Genomic DNA, 22,348 nt, shown 5'->3' on the forward strand with positions numbered 1-22,348 from the left:
TCTGGAAATCTAAATAAATCACGGCCACTGATTCTCCTCTGTCTAACTTGCTTGTTACCTCCTCAAAGAACTCTAACAGATTTGTCAGACATGACCTCCCTTTGACAAAGTCGTGCTGACTCAGTCCTATTTTACCATGTATTTCCAAGTGCTTCGCGATCTCATCTTTAATAACAGACTCTAAAATCTTACCAATAACCAAAGTCAGGCTAACCGGCCTATAATTTCCCACCTTCTACCTCCCTCCCTTCTTAAACAGTGGTGTTACATTAGCCACCTTCCAGTCCTCTGGGACCCTTCCTGCCTCCAGTGATTCCTGAAAGATCATCACTAATGCCTCCACAATTTCCTCAGCTATCTCTTAGGACCCTGGGGTTTAGTCCATTCGGCCCAGGTGACTTATCCACCTTCAGACCTTTCAGTTTCCCCAGAACCTTCTCCTTAGTAATGGTCACTGCACTCACCTCTGCCCCCTGGTTCTCATGGAGCTCTGGCATCTCACTGGTGTCTTCCACCGTGAAGACTGATGCAAAGTAACCATTCAGTTCCTCTGCCATTTCTTTGTTTCCTATTATTACTGCTCCAGCCACATTTTTCAGTCGTCCAATGTCTATTTTTGCCTCTATCTTACCTTTTGTATATTGAAAAAAATCTCTTCCTATCTTCCTTTATATTACTAGCTAGCTTGCACTCGTACTTCATCTTCTCCCCCTTATTGCTTTTTTAGTTGTCCTCTGCTTGCTTTTCAAGGCTTCCCAATCCTCTGGTTTCCCACTAATCCTCGCCACTTTGTATGCTTTTTCTTTAGCCTTTATGCTGTCCTTGACATCCCACGTCAGCATGGATGTCTTGTCCTCCTCTTAGCATGTTTCCTCCTCATTGGGATGAATTTTTGCTGTGCCTCCCTAATAACCCCCAAAAACTCCTGCCATTGCTGTTCCACTGTCTTCCCTGCTCGGCTCCTTCTCCAATCAACTCTGACCAGCTCCTCCCTCATGTCTTTGTAGTTACCCTTATTTAATTGTAATACCGTTACATCGGATTGCAGCTTTCCCCTCTCAAACTGCAGAGTAAATTCTATCATATTGTGATCTCTGTTCCCTAAGGCTTCCTGCACCTAAGTTCCCTAATTAAGTCTGCGTCATTACACATCACCAAATCCAGAATTGCCTGTTCACTCATAGGCTCTGTCACAAGCTGCTCCAAAAAAACATCTCTTAGACATTTCACAAATTCCCTTTCTTGGGATCCACAACCAACCTACTGGGCAGCACGGTAGCATTGTGGATAGCACAATTGCTTCACAGCTCCAGGGTCCCAGGTTCAATTCCTGGCTTAGGTCACTGTCTGTGCGGAGTCTGCACATTCTCCCCGTGTGTGTGTGTTTCCTCCGGGTGCTCCGGTTTCCTCCCACAGTCCAAAGATGTGCAGGTTAGGTGGATTGGCCATGATAAATTGCCCATAGTATCCAAAATTGCCCTTAGTGTTGGGTGGGGTTACTGGCTTATGGGGATATGGTGGAGGTGTGGACCTTGGGTAGGGTGCTCTTTCCAAGAGCCGGTGCAGACTCGATGGGCCGAATGGCCTCCTTCTGTACTGTAAATTCTATGAAAACCTGATTTTCCCAGTCCACCTGCATATTGAAGTCCCCCATGATTATTGCAATATTGCCTTTTTTGCATGCCTTTCTATCTCCTGATTTATTTTCTGCCCCACATCCTGACTCCTGCTGGGGGCCTGTACATAACTCCCATCAGGGTCTTTTTACCTTTGCGATTCCTCAACTCTACCCACACAGATTCTATGCCTTCTGTTCCTATATCGTCCCTTGCTATCGATTTAACTTAATTCCTTACTAACAATGCAACCCACGCCCCCTTTGCCCATCTGCTTGTCCTTTCGATTGGATATTTACCTTTGGATATTTAGATCCCAGCCCTGATCCCCTTGCAGCCACGTCTCTGTGATGCCCACAACAACGTACCGGTCAATTTCAATGTGCGCAACAAGCTCATTTACCTTGTTCCGTATACTGCGTGCATTTAGGTACAACACCCTCAATCCTGCATTGGCCTCGTCCCGTATCACACTCTCCTCAGTCATTGTACCCTGTATTGCGGCCTTTTTTGATTTTTGACTATGGCTTCTCTGCCTTACACTTTCCCCCTTACTATTTTTTGTTTCTTGCCCCGTTTTCCTTCCCTCCGACTTCCTGAATCGGTTCTCAGTCCCCTGCCACATTAGTTTAAACCCTCCCCAACAGCACTAGCAAACACATCCACCCCACCCACCCCAGGACATTGGTTCCAGTCCTGCCCACGTGCAGACCGTCCGGTTTGTACTGGTCCCACCTCCCCCAGAACCGATTCCAATGCCCCAGGAATTTGAATCCCTCCCTCTTGCACCATCTCGCGAGCCACGCATTCATCTATCTATCCTGATATTCCTACTCTGACTAGCTCGAGGCACTGGTAGCAATCCTGAGATTACTACCTTTCAGGTCCTACTTTTTAGCTTAACTCCTAACTCCCCGAATTCAGCTTGTAGGACCTCATCCCGTTTTTTTTACCTATATTGTTGGTGCCTATGTGCACCACAACAGCTGGCTGTTCCCCCCCCCCCCCCCCCCCCCAGAATGTCCTGCAGCCGCTCCGAGACATCCTTGACCCTTGCACCAGGGAGGCAACATACCATCCTGGAGCCTCGATTGCGTCCGCAGACCTGCCTGCCTATTCCCCTTACGATTAAGTCCCCTATCATTATAGCCCTGCCATTTTTCCTGCCCTCCTGTGCAGCAGAGCCAGCCATGGTGCCATGAACCTGGCTGCTGCTGCTTTCCCCTGATGAGCCATCTCCCTCAACAGTATCCAAAGTGGTGTATCTGTTTTGCAGGGAGATGACCGCAGGGGACACCTGCACTGCGTTCCTACTGTTGTTCTGTCTTTTGGTCACCCATTTTCTATCTCCCTCAGTAACAGCACTGTTGCTTCACAGTGCAAGGGACCTGGATTCGATTCTCGGCTTGGATCACTGTCAGTGTGGAGTCTGCACGTTCTCCCCGTGTCTGCGTGGGTTTCCTCCGGGTGCTCCGGTTTCCTCCCACAAGTTCCGAAAGACGTGCTGTTAGGTGAATTGGACATTCCGAATTCTCCCTCTGTGTACCCGAACAGGTGCCGGAATTTGGCGACTAGGCGGTTTTCACAGTAACTTCACTGCAGTAAGCCTACTTGTGATACAAATAAATATTATTATTATTATTCCTAACATCACCCGTGAACAGCCTAACTTTAATGTTAAGTTCTGAACTCCAGTACCAGAAGAAATGATTTCTCTCGACTCTATCAACCCCTTTTATCATCTTTAACACCTCAAGTAGATCATGCCATAATCTTCTCTATTCAAGAGAATACAAACCTGGGGCGAAATTCTCCGACACCCAGCAGGTCGAGAATCGTGTGGGGCCGCTGAAAATCCCGCCCCCGCCGTGGCAGAAATTCTCCGCCACCCGGGAAGTGGCGGTGGCGGGAATCTCGCCACTCCGATCAGAGAGGCCCCTGCGGTGATTCTCTGGCCCGGATGGGCCGAAGTCCCGCCGCTGGGAGGCCTCTCCCGCTGTCGAGGTTTGAACCACCTCTGGAACGGCGGTATCAGCGGCGCGAGCAGGTCCTGGGGGGAGCGGGGGGCGTTCACACCCCAGGGGGTGCCCCCACGGTGGCCTGGCCCGTGATCGGGGGCCCCCGCTCAGACTCTGGGCCAGTGCCCTGGGTGCACTATTTCTCCTCCGCGGCCGCCACGGCCTTCGCCATGGCGGAAGCGGAAGAGAACCCCACATCGCGCATGCGCCGACCGGCGAAAGCCTTTCGGCCAGCCCCGCTGCCGGGGGCGCCGGTTTTTTGTGCCAGTCTTCTTGTGCCAACCGCTCCGGCACGGGGCTGGCCCCCAAAGGTGGGGAGAATTCCCCACCTTTGGGGAGACCCGACCCCTGAGTGGTTGGCGCCACTCCCCTACGCCGGGACCCTCCGTCACGCCGGGTAGGGGAGAATCCCGTCCATGGTCTGCAAAACCTGTTCTCAAAATATAACCATTTAGCCCTGGTATCATCCTGATATCAAACCAATACTAGTGAAACTGCTCCTGCCCTGAACTCATCATTCTGGTTTTTCCTCAATTCTGAATATATCAGTTTGCGGACTCTTCATCATAATCTTCGTTATGCATTCAGTGGATGGTACACCCAGCAGTTACAATGCATTCGAGGTGGACAGAGTGATTTTTAAGTCATTGGATGAACTGCTGTCTGTGGAAGAGAAGACAGTCATGAATCTTGATTTCAACGTGGTGTAGTTGCAGGAAGAGTGGGTAGAGAGCATAGAAACATACAAGAGATAGGAACAGTATACCAAATCATCCTTCAAGCTTGCTCCACCTGTCAGTATGATTATTGTCAATCTTCCCTGCCTCAACTTAACTTTCCAACCTGTTCCCCATCGCCCTTGATTCCCTGAGAAATATCTGCTTCTCTCAGCCTTAAATATATCCAACGGTGGAACCTCCGAGGGTTCACAGCCCTTTGATTGAAGAAGTTTCTCCTCATCTCAGTCCTAAATGCTCGTCCCGTTATTGTGAGACTGTGTCCCCATGTTCTAAATTCTCCAGCCAGGGGAACAACCCCAGTGTCCACTCTGTCTGGTCCCTTCAGAATCTTGTATGTTTCATTGAGATCACCTCTCATTCCTATAAACTGAAGAAAATATAGACCCAATTTTCTCAGCCTCTCCTCACAGACAACCATCATATCCCAGGAATCAATCTAGTGGACCTTTGCAGTACTCTCTCCAAGGCAGGAATATCCTTCCTTAAAATAACGAGACCACAGCTGCTCACATCATTCTAGCTGTGATCTCACCAAGACACTTTACAATTATAGCAAGACTTATTTATTCCTGTACTCCAATTATCTTGCAAGAAAGACTAAAATGCCATTTGCCTTCATAATGGCTTGCTGCACCTGCATGCTAACTTTCTGTGTTTCTGTACCAAGTCTCTTACACAGCAACATTTACATATTCTGCTTTTCTATTCTTACTCCCAAAGCGTATAACCTCAGACTTCCCACATTATGCTCCATCTACTATCTAGTTGCCCATTTATGTAACCTGTCTATATCTCTTTGAAATGAAATGAAATGAAAATTGCTTATTGTCACAAGTAGGTTTCAATGAAGTAACTGTGAAAAGCCCCTAGTCGCCACATTCCGGCACCTGTTCGGGGAGGCTGGTATGGGAATTGAACCGTGCTGCTGGTCTGCCTTGGTCTGCTTTAAAAGCCAGCGATTTAGCCCAGTGTGCTAAACCAGCCTCTCTGTGTCCTCCCTCCAGCTTACATTCCCACCAAAGTCAGCAAACCTGGATAAATTACTGTACAACAGGGAGGGGGAATGTTGCCTTGTTTTTGTTTGTTCATGGGATTGTGGGCATCACGGCTTGGGCCAGCTATGGGTCTGGAGTCACGTGTAGGCCAGACCAGGTAAGGCTGACAGATTTCCTTCCGTAAAGGGCATTAGTAAACCAGATGGGCTTTTTATAACAATTGACAATGGTTTCATGGTCATCATTAGATTTTAATTCCAGATTTTTATTGAATTCAAATATCACCATCTGCCATGTTGGGATTCGAACCTGGGTCCCAGAGTTTCTCGGTGTGTCTGGATTACTAGTCCAGTGACAATAGTACTATGCGACTGCCTCCCCTAGACACTTTATTCCAGATGATGGTCACACCCCTTAGGATAGGGTCTTCTGATTTGGTCAGGGACTGCATGGTGTGAGTGCATGGTGTGAGTGCATGGTGAGTGCATGGTGTGAGTGCATGGTATGTGTGCATGGTGTGACTGCATGGTGAGTGCATGGTGTGAGTGCATGGTGTGACTGCAAGGTGTGACAGCATGGTGGGAGTGCATGGTGAGTGCATGGTGTGAGTGCATGGTGTGACTGCATGGTGTGACTGCATGGTGGGAGTGCAAGGTGTAACTGCATGGTGTGAGTGCATGGTGTGACTGCATGGTATGAGTGCTTGGTGTGACTGCATGGTGGGAGTGCAAGGTGTAACTGCATGGTGTGAGTGCATGGTGTGACTGCATGGTATGAATGCATGGTGTGACTGCATGGTGTGACTGCATGGTGTGACTGCATGGTGTGGCTGCGTGGTGTGAGTGCATGGTGTGACTGCATGGTATGTGTGCATGGTGTGACTGCCTGGTGTGACTGCATGGTGTGAGTGCATGGTGTGACTGCATGGTGGGACTGCATGGAGGGAGTGCAAGGTGTGACTGCATGGTGTGAGTGCATGGTATGAGTGCATGGTGTGACTGCATGGTATGAGTGCATGGTGTGACTGCATGGAGGGAGTGCAAGGTGTGAGTGCATGGTGTGAGTGCATGGTATGAGTGCATGTTGTGACTGCATGGTGTGAGTGCATGTTGTGACTGCATGGTGTGAGTGCATGTTGTGACTGCATGGTATGTGTGCATGGTGTGACTACAAGGTGTGACTGCATGGTGTGACTGCATGGTGGGAGTGCATGTTGTGACTGCATGGTATGTGTGCATGGTGTGAGTGCATGTTGTGGCTGCATGGTGTGACTGCATGGTGTGACTGCATGGTGGGAGTGCATGGTGTGACTGCATGGTGTGAGTGCATGGTGTGACTGCCTGGTGTGAGTGCATGGTGTGAGTGCATGGTGTGACTGCATGGTGGGACTGCATGGAGGGAGTGCAAGGTGTGACTGCATGGTGTGAGTGCATGGTGTGGTTACATGGTGTGACTGCATGGAGGGAGTGCAAGGTGTGAGTGCATGGTGTGAGTGCATGGTATGAGTGCATGGTGTGACTGCATGGAGGGAGTGCAAGGTGTGAGTGCATGGTGTGAGTGCATGGTGTGAGTGCATGTTGTGACTGCATGGTGTGAGTGCATGTTGTGACTGCATGGTGTGAGTGCATGGTGTGAGTGCATGGTGTGACTGCATGGTGGGAGTGCATGTTGTGACTGCATGGTATGTGTGCATGGTGTGAGTGCATGTTGTGGCTGCATGGTGTGACTGCATGGTGGGAGTGCATGTTGTGACTGCATGGTATGTGTGCATGGTGTGACTGCATGGTGTGACTAGAAGGTGTGACTGCATGGTGTGACTGCATGGTGGGAGTGCATGTTGTGACTGCATGGTGGGAGTGCATGGTGTGACTGCATGGTGGGAGTGCATGTTGTGGCTGCATGGTATGTGTGCATGGTGTGACTGCATGGTATGAGTGCATGTTGTGACTGCATGGTATGTGTGCATGGTGTGAGTGCATGGTGTGAGTGCATGGTGTGAGTGCATGTTGTGGCTGCATGGTATGTGTGCATGGTGTGAGTGCATGGTGTGAGTGCATGTTGTGGCTGCATGGTATGTGTGCATGGTGTGAGTGCATGGTGTGAGTGCATGGTGTGAGTGCATGGTGTGAGTGCATGGTGTGACTGCATGGTGGGAGTGCATGTTGTGACTGCATGGTATGTGTGCATGGTATGAGTGCATGGTGTGACTGCATGGTGTGACTAGAAGGTGTGACTGCATGGTGTGACTGCATGGTGGGAGTGCATGTTGTGACTGCATGGTGGGAGTGCATGGTGTGACTGCATGGTGGGAGTGCATGTTGTGGCTGCATGGTATGTGTGCATGGTGTGACTGCATGGTATGAGTGCATGTTGTGACTGCATGGTATGTGTGCATGGTGTGAGTGCATGGTGTGAGTGCATGGTGTGAGTGCATGTTGTGGCTGCATGGTATGTGTGCATGGTGTGAGTGCATGGTGTGACTGCATGGTGTGACTGCATGGTGGGAGTGCATGTTGTGGCTGCATGGTATGTGTGCATGGTGTGAGTGCATGGTGTGAGTGCATGTTGTGGCTGCATGGTATGTGTGCATGGTGTGAGTGCATGGTGTGAGTGCATGGTGTGAGTGCATGTTGTGGCTGCATGGTATGTGTGCATGGTGTGAGTGCATGGTGTGACTGCATGGTGTGAGTGCATGTTGTGGCTGCATGGTATGTGTGCATGGTGTGAGTGCATGGTGTGACTGCATGTTGTGGCTGCATGGTATGAGTGCATGTTGTGGCTGCATGGTATGTGTGCATGGTGTGAGTGCATGGTGTGACTGCATGGTGTGAGTGCATGTTGTGGCTGCATGGTATGTGTGCATGGTGTGAGTGCATGGTGTGACTGCATGTTGTGGCTGCATGGTATGAGTGCATGTTGTGGCTGCATGGTATGAGTGCATGGTATGAGTGCATGGTGTGAGTGCATGGTGTGATGGGTCATGCAGCCACATGAGGACAGTGACGAAGGAGCCACAGAGTGCTTTGAGGATTTTGCAGCTCGTTGTCCCGAAGGGCCTGTACTGTGCTGTACAGTTCTATGTTCTATATTTGGATGCGAATGGGGGTTGCAGGGTGGATGAGCTAACTTGCCTTGGCACCACGGTACAGGAAGCTCTTCAGGTTAGGGGGAGTTACGAGAAAGGTAGTGGTAGGATGGGACAGTATGGACAGCAGAATTGACACTGTCCTCTGCAGCAAAGAGCATGCGTCCAGACAGCTGAGTTGCCAGCCTGGAGGCAGGGGGCTGGAGTCTGCGTTTCAGTGGCTAAGTGCCGGCTGAAACAGAGAATTCCGGGCGTTTCCTGACGCCAAAATCGGCAGTGAACCCTCACCGATTCCATGACTGATGAGCGGCCAGCAGCGCCGGAAGGTAACACCACCTGGCTCCTGCGCCCAAAACGACTGGGGAATGACCGGCTCTGTGGCTGCGCATGCGCACAGCGCCGACCTGCAATGGTCACGCGTACAACATAGCGTGGGCCATGCGCAGACCCGTCCTGCCAAATACGACCCTACAGGGGACCCCCTGACCAGTCCCCAAAGCCCTCATGGGATAGGACAAATCAGATTCGAGGAGAGAATACATGGCTCAATGACTGGTGTGGAAGTGGGTTGCAGTTCGTTGGGCACTGGCATCAGTACTGGGGAAAGTGGGATCTGTACTGTTGGAACAGTCGACCCTGAACCTTGCTGCCACTGGTGTTTTGTGAGCTGCAGACCAGGGAGGTAGAGACGGTTTTAAACTAAGTAGTGGGGACAAGTTTGGGAAGTTGTGATGAATCAAAGAGTAGAGAGAAGGGAAAAGAGAAAGGTATTATTACGGGAAACGCAAAATGGACCATGACAGGAAGGATAGCCTGTACAAATCCAACAGTAAATCAACAGATGAGCCTAGAGGTCATAAAAAGAATGAAAGAGGGCAGCACGGTGGCCTAGTGGTTAGCACAACCGCCTCACGGCGCTGAGGTCCCAGGTTCGATCCCGGCTCTGGGTCACTGTCCGTGTGGAGTTTGCACGTTCTCCCCGTGTCTTCGTGGGTTTCGCCCCCACAACCCAAAAATGTGCAGAGTAGGTGGATTGGCCACGCTAAATTGCCCCTTAATTGGAAAAAATAATTGGGTAATCTAAATTTATTTAAAAAAAAGAATAAAAGGATAAAACTAAAGGCTCTGTATCTGTATTAAAAACAAAACAGATGAACTGAGAGCATACATAGAATCATAGAATCCCTACAGTGTAGAAGGAGGCCATTCGACCCATCGAGTCTGCACCACTATTTGTTATGAGAGCACCTAGGCCCAATCCCCTGCTCCTATTCCTGTAACCCCACCTAACGATTTGGGCAATATTAGCATGGCCAATTCACCCAACCCGCACATTGGCACGATAGCACAGTGGTTAGCACAGTTGCTTCACAGTGCCAGGGTCCCAGGTTGGATTCCCGGCTTGGGCCACTGTCTGTGTGGAGTTTGCACGCTCTCCCTGTGTCTGTGTGGGTTTACTCTGGGTGCTCCGGTTTCCTCCCACAAGTCCCGAAAGACGAGCTGTTAGGTAATTTGGACATTCTGAATTCTCCCTCTGTGCACCCAAACAGGCGCCGGAATGTGGCGACTAGGGGTTTTTCACAGTAGCTTCATTGCAGTGTTAATGTAAGCCTACTTGTGACAATAAAGATTATTGTTATTATGATCTTTGGACTGCGGAAGGAAACCAGACCCGGAGGAAACCCACACATTGAAATAAATAAGTACAATTTGATAGCCATTACAGAGACATAGCTGCAGGAGGACATGGATTGAGGCCTGAATATTAAAGCACACAGGACATTTAAGAAGGACAGGAAGTGAGGAAAGGGTGAAGAGGTGTCTTTGTTAGTTAATTATGGTATTAGCACAATAGACAGAGATGACCTATGTTCAGGGAACCAGGATGTGGAAACGGTTTGAGTAGCGATGAGAAATGGTAAAGGACACACCATCTGTGGTTAACTAGAAAGGTTAAAGATAGCAACAAACTTCAAGGAAAAGCATATAATTGTGCAAAGGTCAGAAAAGGGGAAAATTTTTACAAACTGTACAGTCGTTTGTTGGGAAGCCTGTTTCCCGAATTGTTTATGTGCTGTAACTTTTTATGTACGTTTGTAATAAAATACATTAAAAACAAAACAAAATCGAGGTCGACTGCCTGGCACCGATTCAGGTGCCATGTTCCGGAGTACCTTGCTGGTGGCAATAGTGAGGTTTACGTCCCATGCTGGCAGTGGCATGCAAAAGCGGCTTTGCATTCACTTAAATGTGATTAGCTGGCTGGACACAGAATGCTCCGTCCTTCTGCGATGCTCCACTCCTCTCAGGTGGAAGACACGTGGGCGTGAATTACTACAAGTATTTACAAATATGAACTGGTGGCCATGGCTGCAAAGGGGGAGTGGGAGGCTAAAAGAACACTGAAATGCTGTTGAAAACTGTCGAGCTTGCTGGGGTGGCTGCCCGGGCCGGGGGCAAGTCCGTGTCCCCCACGGGATCAGGTGGCCTGTCTTTTAAATGCACCAATTTGGAGATACATACAGGCCCCTGGCTGCTCACACTGCTGACTGCTCACCGTCTCCTTTAAATGCTCAGAAGGCCTCTGGTCATCTGGGAGCTCACCCACTCCTCCCCTCTGGACACCCATTCCACCCCTCTGGACACCCACTCCTCCCCTCTGGACACCCACTCCTCCCCTCTGGACACCCATTCCACCCCTCTGGACACCCACTCCTCCCCTCTGGACACCCACTCCTCCCCTCTGGACACCCATTCCACCCCTCTGGACACCCACTCCACCCCTCTGGACACCCATTCCACCCCTCTGGACACCCACTCCTCCCCTCTGGACACCCACTCCTCCCCTCTGGACACCCACTCCTCCCCTCTGGACACCCACTCCTCCCCTCTGGACACCCACTCCTCCCCTCTGGACACCCACTCCTCCCCTCTGGACACCCACTCCACCCCTCTGGACACCCACTCCACCCCTCTGGACACCCTCAAGCCCAATCTGTTTCATCAAGGGGATGGGTGTGGCCAAGCTCAATCAGAAGTCCACAGGGTGTTGGCACTCCTCAGAAGCATTGCTCGAAGAAAAACAGAGCTCACCCCAACCAGAGAACACCTGTACTGTGGCCTACTGAACTCTCCCTGGTTCTCTACCACTATCAGGGCAGAGGACTCACCAGTGACCCCCCCCACCCCTCTGGATCACCAGCTGTTTGCTCCTGGTGAGGCTGGCAGCAGTGACTGCCTCTGCCACCACTTCCTAGGCAGTGTTGAGGAGGACAGGATTGAGCCTGCGGCCCATGCTGGGTGTTCCTCTGCACCTCACTGGCATAAAGCTGTGGTTCCCCTCGAACACCCGACCATCCGAGGGCAGGTGTGCTCTGAGTCATTTTGGGGGCTGCAGTGAGCGTCTGGTAAGTGGAGCACTTAAAAACAGCTCCAGGTGTCAGGCTCTTTGGTTGCTAACTCCGGCCCCAGCGGCTAAAATGCCCACTGGGCCGGGAATTACTTGGAATTCCCATCAGCAGAATGCTGGCCCATTACCATGTCCTGAATTGCTCCCCGTATAGTGCCACCAACGGGTACACAAACTGCATGCATATCAGTGCCAGCCTCAACACTTAGGGCGTGGTTTAACACGTTCAGTGGGGTGTTACTCAGTGCCTGCAATGGCGAGAAAGACCTGGCCATCAAACGCAACTCTTTTTTGGCCTTGGCAAAGAATACCCCGTTGAGGCCGCACTGACCTTCATTTGCTGCATTGACGAGCTCATTTCTAAATGCCGCCCGATCTTTCGACGAGGCTGTTAAATCGTGCCCCTCACCTTGGTCAATATTTATCCCTGAACCAACATCACTAATAAATATCAGGGGCAGGATTCTCCGGTCAGACAACGTGTTTTCCAGCGCGGAGCGGCCCGCCCCCGTCGGCAATGGGATTCTCCCTTCCTGTAGCTGGCCAATGAGGTTTCCCATCATGGCCATCTCACGCGTTGGGAAACCCGCGGGAGTGTGGGCGCTGCCAGGGGACAGGAGGATCCCGCCGACGGGGAATTCTGCTGCAGGTCATAGATTATCATAGAATTTGCAGTGCAGAAGGAGGCCATTCAGCCCATCGAGTCTGCACCGGCTCTTGGAAAGAGCACCCTACCCAAGGTCAACACCTCCACCCAAACCCCATAACCCAGTAACCCCACCCAACACTAAGGGCAATTTTGGACACTAAGGGCAATTTCTCATGGCCAATCCACCTAACCTGCACATCTTTGTGACTGTGGGAGGAAACCGGAGCTCCCGGAGGAAACCCACGCACACACGGGGAGGACGTGCAGACTCCACACAGACAGTGACCCAAGCCGGAATCGAACCTGGGACCCTGGAGCTGTGAAGCGATTGTGCTATCCACAATGCTACCGTGCTGCCCCAAAGGTCATTTCCACAATGCTATTTGTGGGAGCTGGCTGGTGCAGATTGACTACCATGTTTCCTACATTGCAGCACTTCAAACTAGAACTTAAGTGGTTGTAAAGGATATCCTGAGGTACAGAAATGTCAGTCCCTTTTCAGTTTCAGAACCTGAAATATCTGTTGTGCTGGATATTTTAATGGAAACGTTCTGGAACAAACTTTAGAAATTGGAACATGTGTTACTCAAAACTAAAGCAGATTTATTCTCTATCCTGAAGGGAGATAAATCTGAGTGGATTTGGTGGCACCGCTTCCTGCCTTCAACATCCAGCTTATGCTTCAAAAAATTGAAGCAAATATTTTCCCTCTGTAATGGTCTTGGCATGAAAGCTGTCTCTGATTCACTAACTGATGCACTCGGGTACTACATACATAACATGTCTCATCAGATGTAAACGTACACAGGGTTGAAAGTGTATACAGTTCTCCGGCATGACTTAGCGATATCAGGGTCTGGTTTTGGGCACGTTTACCTGGGTGTTTCTCAGTGCTGCACTGACAAAGGCCTTGCTATTCAACTTGGTCAGTTTATTTGGCCGCGGAGAGGAACGCCCCGTCGAAGCTTCAGTTTAGTCATTTCCTGCACTGACTCAGGTTGCCAGTGCAAGAAGCCCCGAGTGATCAGGGACAGGGCAGGACAGTACCCTAGTGCTTCCTCTTGGCACCCTGAAGGGAGAGGCCATGAATGGTGTGGAGAATTGAAGAGGGGGGGGTGCCTGAAGGGAGTGCATGAAGGGGGCCTGAAGAGGGAGCTTGACGGGGGGGCCTGAAGTGGGTGCTTGAAGGGGGGGGTGGGGTGGGGCTGAAGGGGGAGTATGAAGCAGGGCGCCGGAAAGGGGGGGGCATGAATGGAGGGGGGCATGAAGCGGCCAGTTAAGTGCTTTCTGCTGAGTAAAAGAGGAAGTGAAAGCACTTGTCTAGATGTTTTTAAACATTGTGGTTAGTTTCACAGCAGCATGAAGGGAAATGACAAGAAACAATCCTGTCAATTACAGCCTACTAAAAGCTATTTCTTTTTGAAAGTCAGTAGAAGCCTCGCAGATCAAAGGATCTGAGGGGATTTAAAGCCATGCAGTGTGTTTTGGTTTTCATTGAAGTAACAGCTGCTGCTTTAACACTGCCTGAGGTAGCAGGTGTAATGGACAGAAGTGAAAAAAACTGTGGTTTTTCACTGTTTATGTCTCGACTGCTCTTTAGCTTCCAGGCATGGGGGACTGATAAGGGGGTCTGTGATAAAGATGTCCAGTGATATGGGGGTCTCTGATCTCGGGTCTGTGATAAGGGGGTCTGTGTTAAGGGCGTCTGTGGTATGGGGGTCTGCGATAAGGAGGTCTGTGATAAGGCGGTATGTGATAAGGGGGTCTGTGATAAGAGGGTCTGTGATATGGGGGTCTGTGATATGGGGGTCTGTGATATGGGGGTCTGTGATAAGGGGGTCTGTGATATAGGGGTCTGTGATATGGGGTCTGTGATAAGGGAGTCTGTGATAAGGGGGTCTGTGATGAGGTGGTCTGTGATAAGGGGGTCTGTGATAAGGGGTATGTGATATGGGGTTTGTGATAAGGGGGTCTGTGATATGGGGGTCAGTGATATGGGGGTCTGTGATAAGGGGGTCTGTGATGAGGTGGTCTGTGATAAGGGGGTCTGTGATATTGGGGTCTGTGATATGGGGTCTGTGATAAGGGAGTCTGTGATAAGGGGGTCTGTGATAAGGAGGTCTGTGATAAGGGGTATGTGATATGGGGTTTGTGATAAGGGGGTCTGTGATATGGGGGTCAGTGATATGTGGGTCTGTGATAAGGGGTCTCTAGAAGGGGGGTCTGTGATATGGGGGTCTGTGATAAGGGGGTCTGTGATATGGGGGTCTGTGATAAGGGGGTCTGTGATAAGGGGGTCTGTGATAAGGGGGTCTGTGATAAGGGGGTCTGTGATATGGGGGTCTGTGATATGGGGGTCTGTGATATGGGGGTCTGTGATATGGGGGTCTGTGATAAGGGGGTCTGTGATAAGGGGGTCTGTGATAAGTGGGTCTGTGATAAGGGGTTCTGTGATAAGGGGGTCTGTGATAAGGGGGTCTGTGATAAGGGGGTCTGTGATATGGGGGTCTGTGATAAGAGGGTCTGTGATATGGGGGTCTGTGATATGGGGGTCTGTGATATGGGGGTCTGTGATAAGGGGGTCTGTGATAAGGGGGTCTGTGATAAGGGGGTCTGTGATAAGGGGTTCTGTGATAAGGGGGTCTGTGATAAGGGGGTCTGTGATAAGGCGGTCTGTGATATGGGGGTCTGTGATAAGGGGGTCTGTGATAAGGGGTTCTGTGATAAGGGGGTCTGTGATGAGGTGGTCTGTGATATGGGGGTCTGTGATAAGGGGGTCTGTGATAAGGGGTTCTGTGATAAGGGGGTCTGTGATATGGGGTTCTGTGATATGGGCAGGGGTCTGATGGGGGGTCTTTGACAGGGGAGTTCTGTGATGGGGGGTTGGGTCATCCTCATATGTGCATACTTTAGGGGGGTGATTTGTAATTTCTGTGGTGGTGGGGAGAGGGTGCCCCTACTTGTCAGTAGTGGGGGTGAGGAGTTGAATTGTGGGTAGAGGGTGCCATCTGCCAGACTTCAGTATGGGGCCGCCAGCTCTCAAAATGGTGGTCCAACACCAGGATTCCAGCTCCCTGTCCTGCATAAATCTGCATGGCAAGGGAGTGTGAATCACTCCTGGGTGCTGCTCCTAGCACTAGCGCGGACTAGGAACGATTCTATACTGGCAGAAGAACTTCGACCAAGATTCTTTTTTGCGGCCAAATTGGGGGTGGTGCCTGTTTGACTCCGGTTTCGTATGCTCCGCCCCCTCTGAAACGGCGTCATCGCGGTGCGCACCACATGCCATTGGGAAGGCTTCAGGACATCACCTAAAGGCACTCTGCCGCTGCACCACCCCCGATGGGCCGAGTTCACGACAATGTGGTCCCAGCCGTGCAGGAACCCGGCGTGGAGGCTGCGAACTGTGCCCAGTGTCAACACATTTGGGGAGAGCTGTGCTGATGGCCATTGGGGGCTTCGGCGAGGGCTGGAGAGACTGGTGGGGTGTGGCCAGGGGAAGTTCAGGGGGCACTATCTGGCAGGTTGGGTCTGCGTGTGGATGGTGCCATGTTGTTCAGCACGACAGCTGCAGGCCGTTGCCGTGCGCGGCCATGGGCCTGGCAATTCTCCGGCCATTTATCTCATGGAGGCGGAGCGGTGTACGTGCCGCGGCTGCTAGCCCCTCACCGGTAGCAGCATCAGTGAGGGGCCGTTGTCGATTTTTTTCCACGTAAAACGTCATGGATCCTCCGCACTTAGCCTCAGAGTCGGAGAATCTGGCCCTTAGTCCCCTAAATGGTGAATCCTACCCACAATGTTTAGGCCTCAACTGTCCTTTGTGGTAGAGAATTCCACAGGATCACCATCCTCTGAGTGAAGAAATTTCTCCTCACCTCAGTCCTAAATGGTCCACCCCGTATCCTCAGATTGTGACCCCCCACCTGGGCATCAGGAACATCTTTCCTGCATCTACCCTGTCTAATCCTTTTACAATTTTATAGGATTCTATGAGATCCACCCTTATTCTTCTAAAATCCACCAAATGTAATCTTAACCGACTCAACTTCTCCACATATGTCAGTCCTGCCATCCCAGGAATTAGTCTGGTAATCCTTCGCTGCACTCCCTCCATGGCAAGAATGTCCCTCCTTAGACAAGGTGGCACATCGGCACAGTGATTAGCACTACTACCTCACAGCGCTCAGGATTGGGGTTCGATTCCTGGCTTGGGTAACTGACTGTGTGTAGTTTGCACGTTCTCTCCGTGTCTGCGTGGGTCCTCCCACAGTCCAAAGATGTGCAGGCTAGGTGGATTGGCATTTTAAATTGCCCCTTAGTGTCCAAAGATGGAGGGCGCAATTCTCCGCTCCCCACGCAGGGTGGGAGAATCGCGGGAGGGCCCCCAGACTAATTTCACGACCCCCTGGCACCCCCCGCTCGGAAGAATCGCCGCTCGCTGTTTTTCACGGCGACCGGCGATTCTCCGACCCGGATGGGCTGAGCGGCCTGCCGTTCGCGACCGTTTCACGATGGCGGCAACCACACCTGAGAGATTTAAGGGAGGAATTTCCAAAACTAAGGGCATCGGCAAGTTCGCCATTAGTGGAAGAATTAAAATGGGGCATGCTCAAGAGGCCAGCGGTGTTGGAACACCGAGGTCACAAAGGTTTCTGTGACTGAATGTTATAAATTCTGTGTAATATTTGTTTTAGCTGTCATGACAATTGTACTGCCTTGTTTATTTTGCATGGCTATGAATTCATTTTCCATGAGTGGTGAAAAGTTAATTAAATTTAACATTGCATTAACAGTAACTACACAAGCCTCGTGATTACTCGGTTCCCTGAAGACCTTTGAGATTAAGATGATTGATCAGATTGAGTCAGGCCAATTAATAAATTTAGGACTATTTCTGAGCTCTCGATTGACCTCAACCTGGTTTTAGTTAGTCATAACATCTGTAGAGGAGGGCATTGCTTGGATAACTCAGGCTGACAGAGCAAGCAACATAACAGTGATAAGCAACACTCTGCACTGAATCACATTGAGAGACAGAAACGAAGCATGGCGGAGTTGAGGTGGGGAGTTCAGTTCTGAATGTTGCTAAAGACTTGGGGCTGGATTCTTTGTTTTTGGAACTAAGTACCCTGTGGTCTTTTACACCAGGAAAACTGCCATCAAAAGGCCACAGATTCACTGCTTGCAGGGGGCTAGCAGGCAGCCGTCGTAGAGCTCGCAGCTCCAGGTGCCAATAGGTCCCCCAGCACTTCCGGGTCAGAGGCCATGTGCACGGCGGCGGCCTGAGTAACTGCGCCATGCCCATGGCGGACTCAGCCCGCGGACATGACCCGTCAAAATAGTGCCCCACATCGGCCGCTCACACGCCCCGGACTGCCTGTGCACATTGCCCCCAGCCCCAAATGAAGACCCCCTGCCCGCCGATCGGCTCTTCCCCGACTGTAGCAGCCCTGGACTGAGTCCGCGAGGATCCCAGATGGTGAGACCACCCGGATTCCATGCCGTTGGGAATTCGGCCAGTTGGCTGAGGTGGTGGATACTCGGCGCGGCGTACTCCACGAGTACGTTGATTTTTGGGGGGTGGACTTTAAAAACCGGCGCCGCTCCCGATTTCGCCGCCAAAATGGACTCTCCGCCCCGTCGCTGAACGCAATTTCGCCGTCAGCGAGCGGAGAATCCAGCCCCTGGTGTCAGGTTACTTCAATGTATTTTATTACAAACATGTATCAAACAGGTTACAGTGAATAAACACCCCGGGAAACATACTTCCCAACAATTAAATATCCAGTCTGTACAGATTTTTCCTCTTTTTCTTTTTTAAAAAATAAATTTAGTGTATCCAATTCATTTTTTCCAATTAAGGGGCAATTTAGCGTGGCCAATCCATCTACCCTGCACATCTTTGGGTTGTGGGAGTGGAACCCACGCAAACATGGGGAGAATGTGTTTTTCCTCTTTTTCAACCCCCCCCCCCCCCAGCCCCTCAAACACAGTCACAAACATCCCCCACCTTTCCTCAAACTCCCCTGAAGAGCCCCTTAACTCATACTTTATGAAAATGAAAATCACTTATTGTCACGAGTAGGCTTCAAGTGAAGTTACTGTGAAAAGCCCCTAGTCGCCACATTCCGGCACCTGTTCGGGGAGGCTGTTACAGGAATTGAACCGTGCTGCTGGCTTGCCTTGGTCTGCTTTCAAAGCCAGTGATTAGCCCTGTGAGCTAAACAGCCCCTCAATTGCCTGATACGTACTCAAGACGTGGCAAACAAAACAGAGAACATCATAGTTATAACCACACTTTGACTGGGCGAGGCAATAGGAGGCAGGAAAAAAGTGAAATGAAACCTTGCAGGATATGTCCAGCCGTAGTTGTCAGTGGTCTCCAACAATGACTACACTTCCAAACGTACTACATATGCTGTGAAGTGACTTAGGAAAAACAATGGCCATGAAAGAGATGTATAAATGCAAATTTTCTTTCTTTTCCAGGTAACCAAGGCACTTTGGTTGGATAGAGGGAAACTACATGCCTTTGATGAGAAGGCCTATCTGTCAAGCAAACTCCTGAAACCTGGAGATGACCCTTATGGGCACCATGCATTCAACCAGCAGGAGAGTGACAAACTCACTAGTGACAGGACGGTCCGTGACACCAGGCATTACAGGTAACAGGAAGCACTCCAAACAACTGACAGGGCATCAGAAATGGACAGTGCCCCTCAGTTCCCAAAAACCTTCCCCGTGCTCCGCCTTCCTTTCCTGAAGATTCTGACTTGGTCGGATTTTTGCTTCATTTTCATTTGCAGGATGTGGGCATCACTGCTAAGGCCAGTGTTTGTTACATATCCCTAATTCCTCCTAAGAAGGTGGTGGTGATCTGCCACTTTCAACAGTTGCAGTCCAAGTGGCGTAGGTACACCCATATTGCTGATAGGGAGAGAGTCCCAGGATTTTAACCCAGTGACAGGGAAGGAACAGCAATATATTTCCAAGTCAGGGTTGTGTGTGGCTTGGAGAGGAACCTCCAGGTGGTGGTCTTCCCATGCGCCTGTTGCTCTTGTCCTTCTCGGTGGTAGAGGTTGGTTCGTAAGGTGTTATGGAAGGAGCCTTGGAGTGTTTATCTTATTTAACTTCCTTTATTGATTCCTTTGCAAGTGTCAGTGGATAGCATGGTGGCACAGTGGTTAGCACTGCTGCTTCACAACACCGGGGACCTGGGTTCAATTCCGGCCTTGGGTGACTGTGTGGAGTTTGCACTTTCTCCGTGTGGATTTCCTCCGGGTGCTCTGGTTTCCTCTCACAGTCCAAAGATGTGCAGGTTAGGTGGATTGGCCATGATATAAATTGCACCTTAGTGTCCAGGGATGTGCAGGTTAGGTAGGGTTACGGGGAGTTGGTCTATGTAGGGTGCAGAGGGTTGGTGCAGACCCGATGGGCTGAAAGGCCTGCTGCACTGTAGGGATTCCATGATTCAATGATTTGGAGTTAGGGTCAAACCTGGTTCTGATCTCATCCAGTGTCCACTCACTTTTCAGATGCAGGAAAGAGCACTGACTCCATTCACCATCCCAAGGATGATCTGGTTAACTACCTCTGTAAGGAAACAGGTTGATCAGGCCATCAGTGGAGTGCCATTCCTCCCCAGTTAAACTGCCCAAGGCATTCAGCGTGTAAGATCACATAGGATAGAATTGGTACTTTGTGGGTGAGGTACTGGAGGGCCACCAGGACCTATAGAATCATGTCCTAGGAGATGTTCAAAAGAGAAAATAGAGAGCAGGTAAATTAGAGGAAAGCAACAAAACTAAGACTGGTGGTGTACCACATGATCCACAAAATCCTAAAGCACTTTACAGCCAATTAAATGTTTTTTGTAGTGTATCCATTGAAGTGCAATGAGGGAGACGTGACAGCCAATGTTTGCACAAACAGCAATGAGATAAATGAGATAAAGAGATCATCTGTTTCTTTTGTGCTGTTGATTGATATTAGCCAGGACACTGACGATAATCCCTGTTGAGTTCACAGAAGCAACCACACAGGAAGCGTGAGGAACAAAAGATTTATTTACAGAAGAACTGGTCCCAGAAGGGACTACCCGTGGTGCGCCCAGCCCACACCCGGGCCAGAGTTTTTATATTCTGGCTTGTTCTCCCACTGATGAGAGGGCTCCGCCGCCTCAGTGGGGAAGCTCCAATTTCACGAGACTCTTGGGAGCCTAATCGACCCAGCACCAATGACCCCCCTGCTGTTAGACATAGTGCCATGGGATCTTTTATATCCACCCGACTAAGCAGATTGTGCCTCAGTTTACTGTCTCAGCAGCACTCCTGTCAGTACTGCACTGGAGTGTCAGCCTTGATTATATTGTCAAACCTTACCTGAACCCACAACGTTTCTGAGGCAGAGGAAAGAGCACTACATACGGATCCCAGGCAACACATGACATGGAGCTGTTAGTGCCCAACACTGAGTGATTGAGTTATGTTGGGTATAACCAATGAGTGTCTGGTATTAGAGTGAGTTACTAATCAGTCAGATTATACATCTGGAGGAAACATTTTGACTTGTTAAATGAAGGCATATGTTAAATATCATAAACATCTGTGCATTCAATGGGACTGGTGTCTCAGGAACAAATGATTCCACTCTGAACATCACTGAACTGGGGGCTGGTTTAGCTCACTGGGCTAAATTGCTGGCTTTTAAAGCAGACCAAGCAGGCCAGCAGCACGGTTCGATTCCCGTACTAACCTCCCCGGACAGGTGCCGGAATGTGGCGACTAGGGGCTTTTCACAGTAACTTCATTGAAGCCTACTCATGACAATAAGCGATTTTCATTTAATTTCATTGCAACATCAGCACAATTGGCAGAATTTTGAATCTTTCTCTCCATATGGGGTGGTGGCCATGGGAGGGGAGTGCACACAGCTGGGGCTCATCATACTCTCCACTCTGTTGGAGCCAGATGAAACCTCCAGGAAAATGTCCAACCAAAGTAACAACCGTAATGTTCACACAGGCATACTCACTCTCAGGGCCGGCTCAAGGTACCGGCAACTCGGGCAGTCGCCCGGGGCGCCATGTGCTAGGGGGCGCCATCAACGAGTGCGTGACCGGCGTCAGAGACCTGCCGACAGAGAGACCGGCCCGCCGATCGGTGAGTCCCGATCATATACGAGGTCACTCCGGCCCCCCCCCGACCCGACCCCCCCCCCGCCCCGACCCCCCCCCCCCCCCCCCCCCGCCCCCGCCCCGAACCCCCCCCCCCCCCCGAAGGGCGCCGAAGTTCAGCTTGCCCGGGGCGCCAGCAACCCTAGGGCCGGCGCTGCTCACTCTCCCTCACATACAACAAAAAACAAACACACACACATCTCGCATCGAACAAAGACACACACGCACAACAAAAGGCACTATAGTAGCTTTCTCCTTTAAGGAGGAGTGCATTAGGGCAGCACGGTGGCACAGTGCTTAGCTCTGCTGCCTACGGCGCTGAGGACCCGGGTTCGAATCCTGGCTCTGGGTCACTGTCCATGTGGAGTTTGCACATTCTCCCCGTGTCTGTCTGGGTTTCACCCCCACAACCCAAAGATGTGCAAGGTAGGTAGATTGGTCACACTAAATTGCCCCTGAATTGGGAAAAAAAATAATCGGGTATTCTAAATTTATAAAACAAAGGAGGCGCGCATCGGAACGGTCATGTGACCCAGGAGCCGAGGGGGAATGAACGTAGGGGATCTCAACGCAAAGCGTGGGCTTTGCAGCCAGTTGCGAACTTAGTGCTGAGAATGAACTTATCATTGATTGTGCTCTGTATGTAGTTTGTTAGTTAATA

The 22,348-nt window shown here is 50.6% G+C and overlaps 1 protein-coding gene across 1 annotated transcript in view; it reads left to right on the top strand.

Moving 5' to 3' along the window:
- The window catches only part of galnt16 (UDP-N-acetyl-alpha-D-galactosamine:polypeptide N-acetylgalactosaminyltransferase 16), a 162,540-nt gene that overhangs the window by 10,777 nt on the left and 129,415 nt on the right, over positions 1-22,348 (top strand). Inside the window, exon 2 of the mRNA XM_038790248.1 lies at positions 19,002-19,177. Coding sequence (XP_038646176.1) covers positions 19,002-19,177 — 176 coding nt within the window. The remainder of the gene's footprint in view (positions 1-19,001; positions 19,178-22,348) is intronic.

Source organism: Scyliorhinus canicula, chromosome 2 (assembly GCF_902713615.1).
Source record: "Scyliorhinus canicula chromosome 2, sScyCan1.1, whole genome shotgun sequence".
In the NCBI taxonomy this organism is placed as follows: domain Eukaryota; kingdom Metazoa; phylum Chordata; class Chondrichthyes; order Carcharhiniformes; family Scyliorhinidae; genus Scyliorhinus; species Scyliorhinus canicula.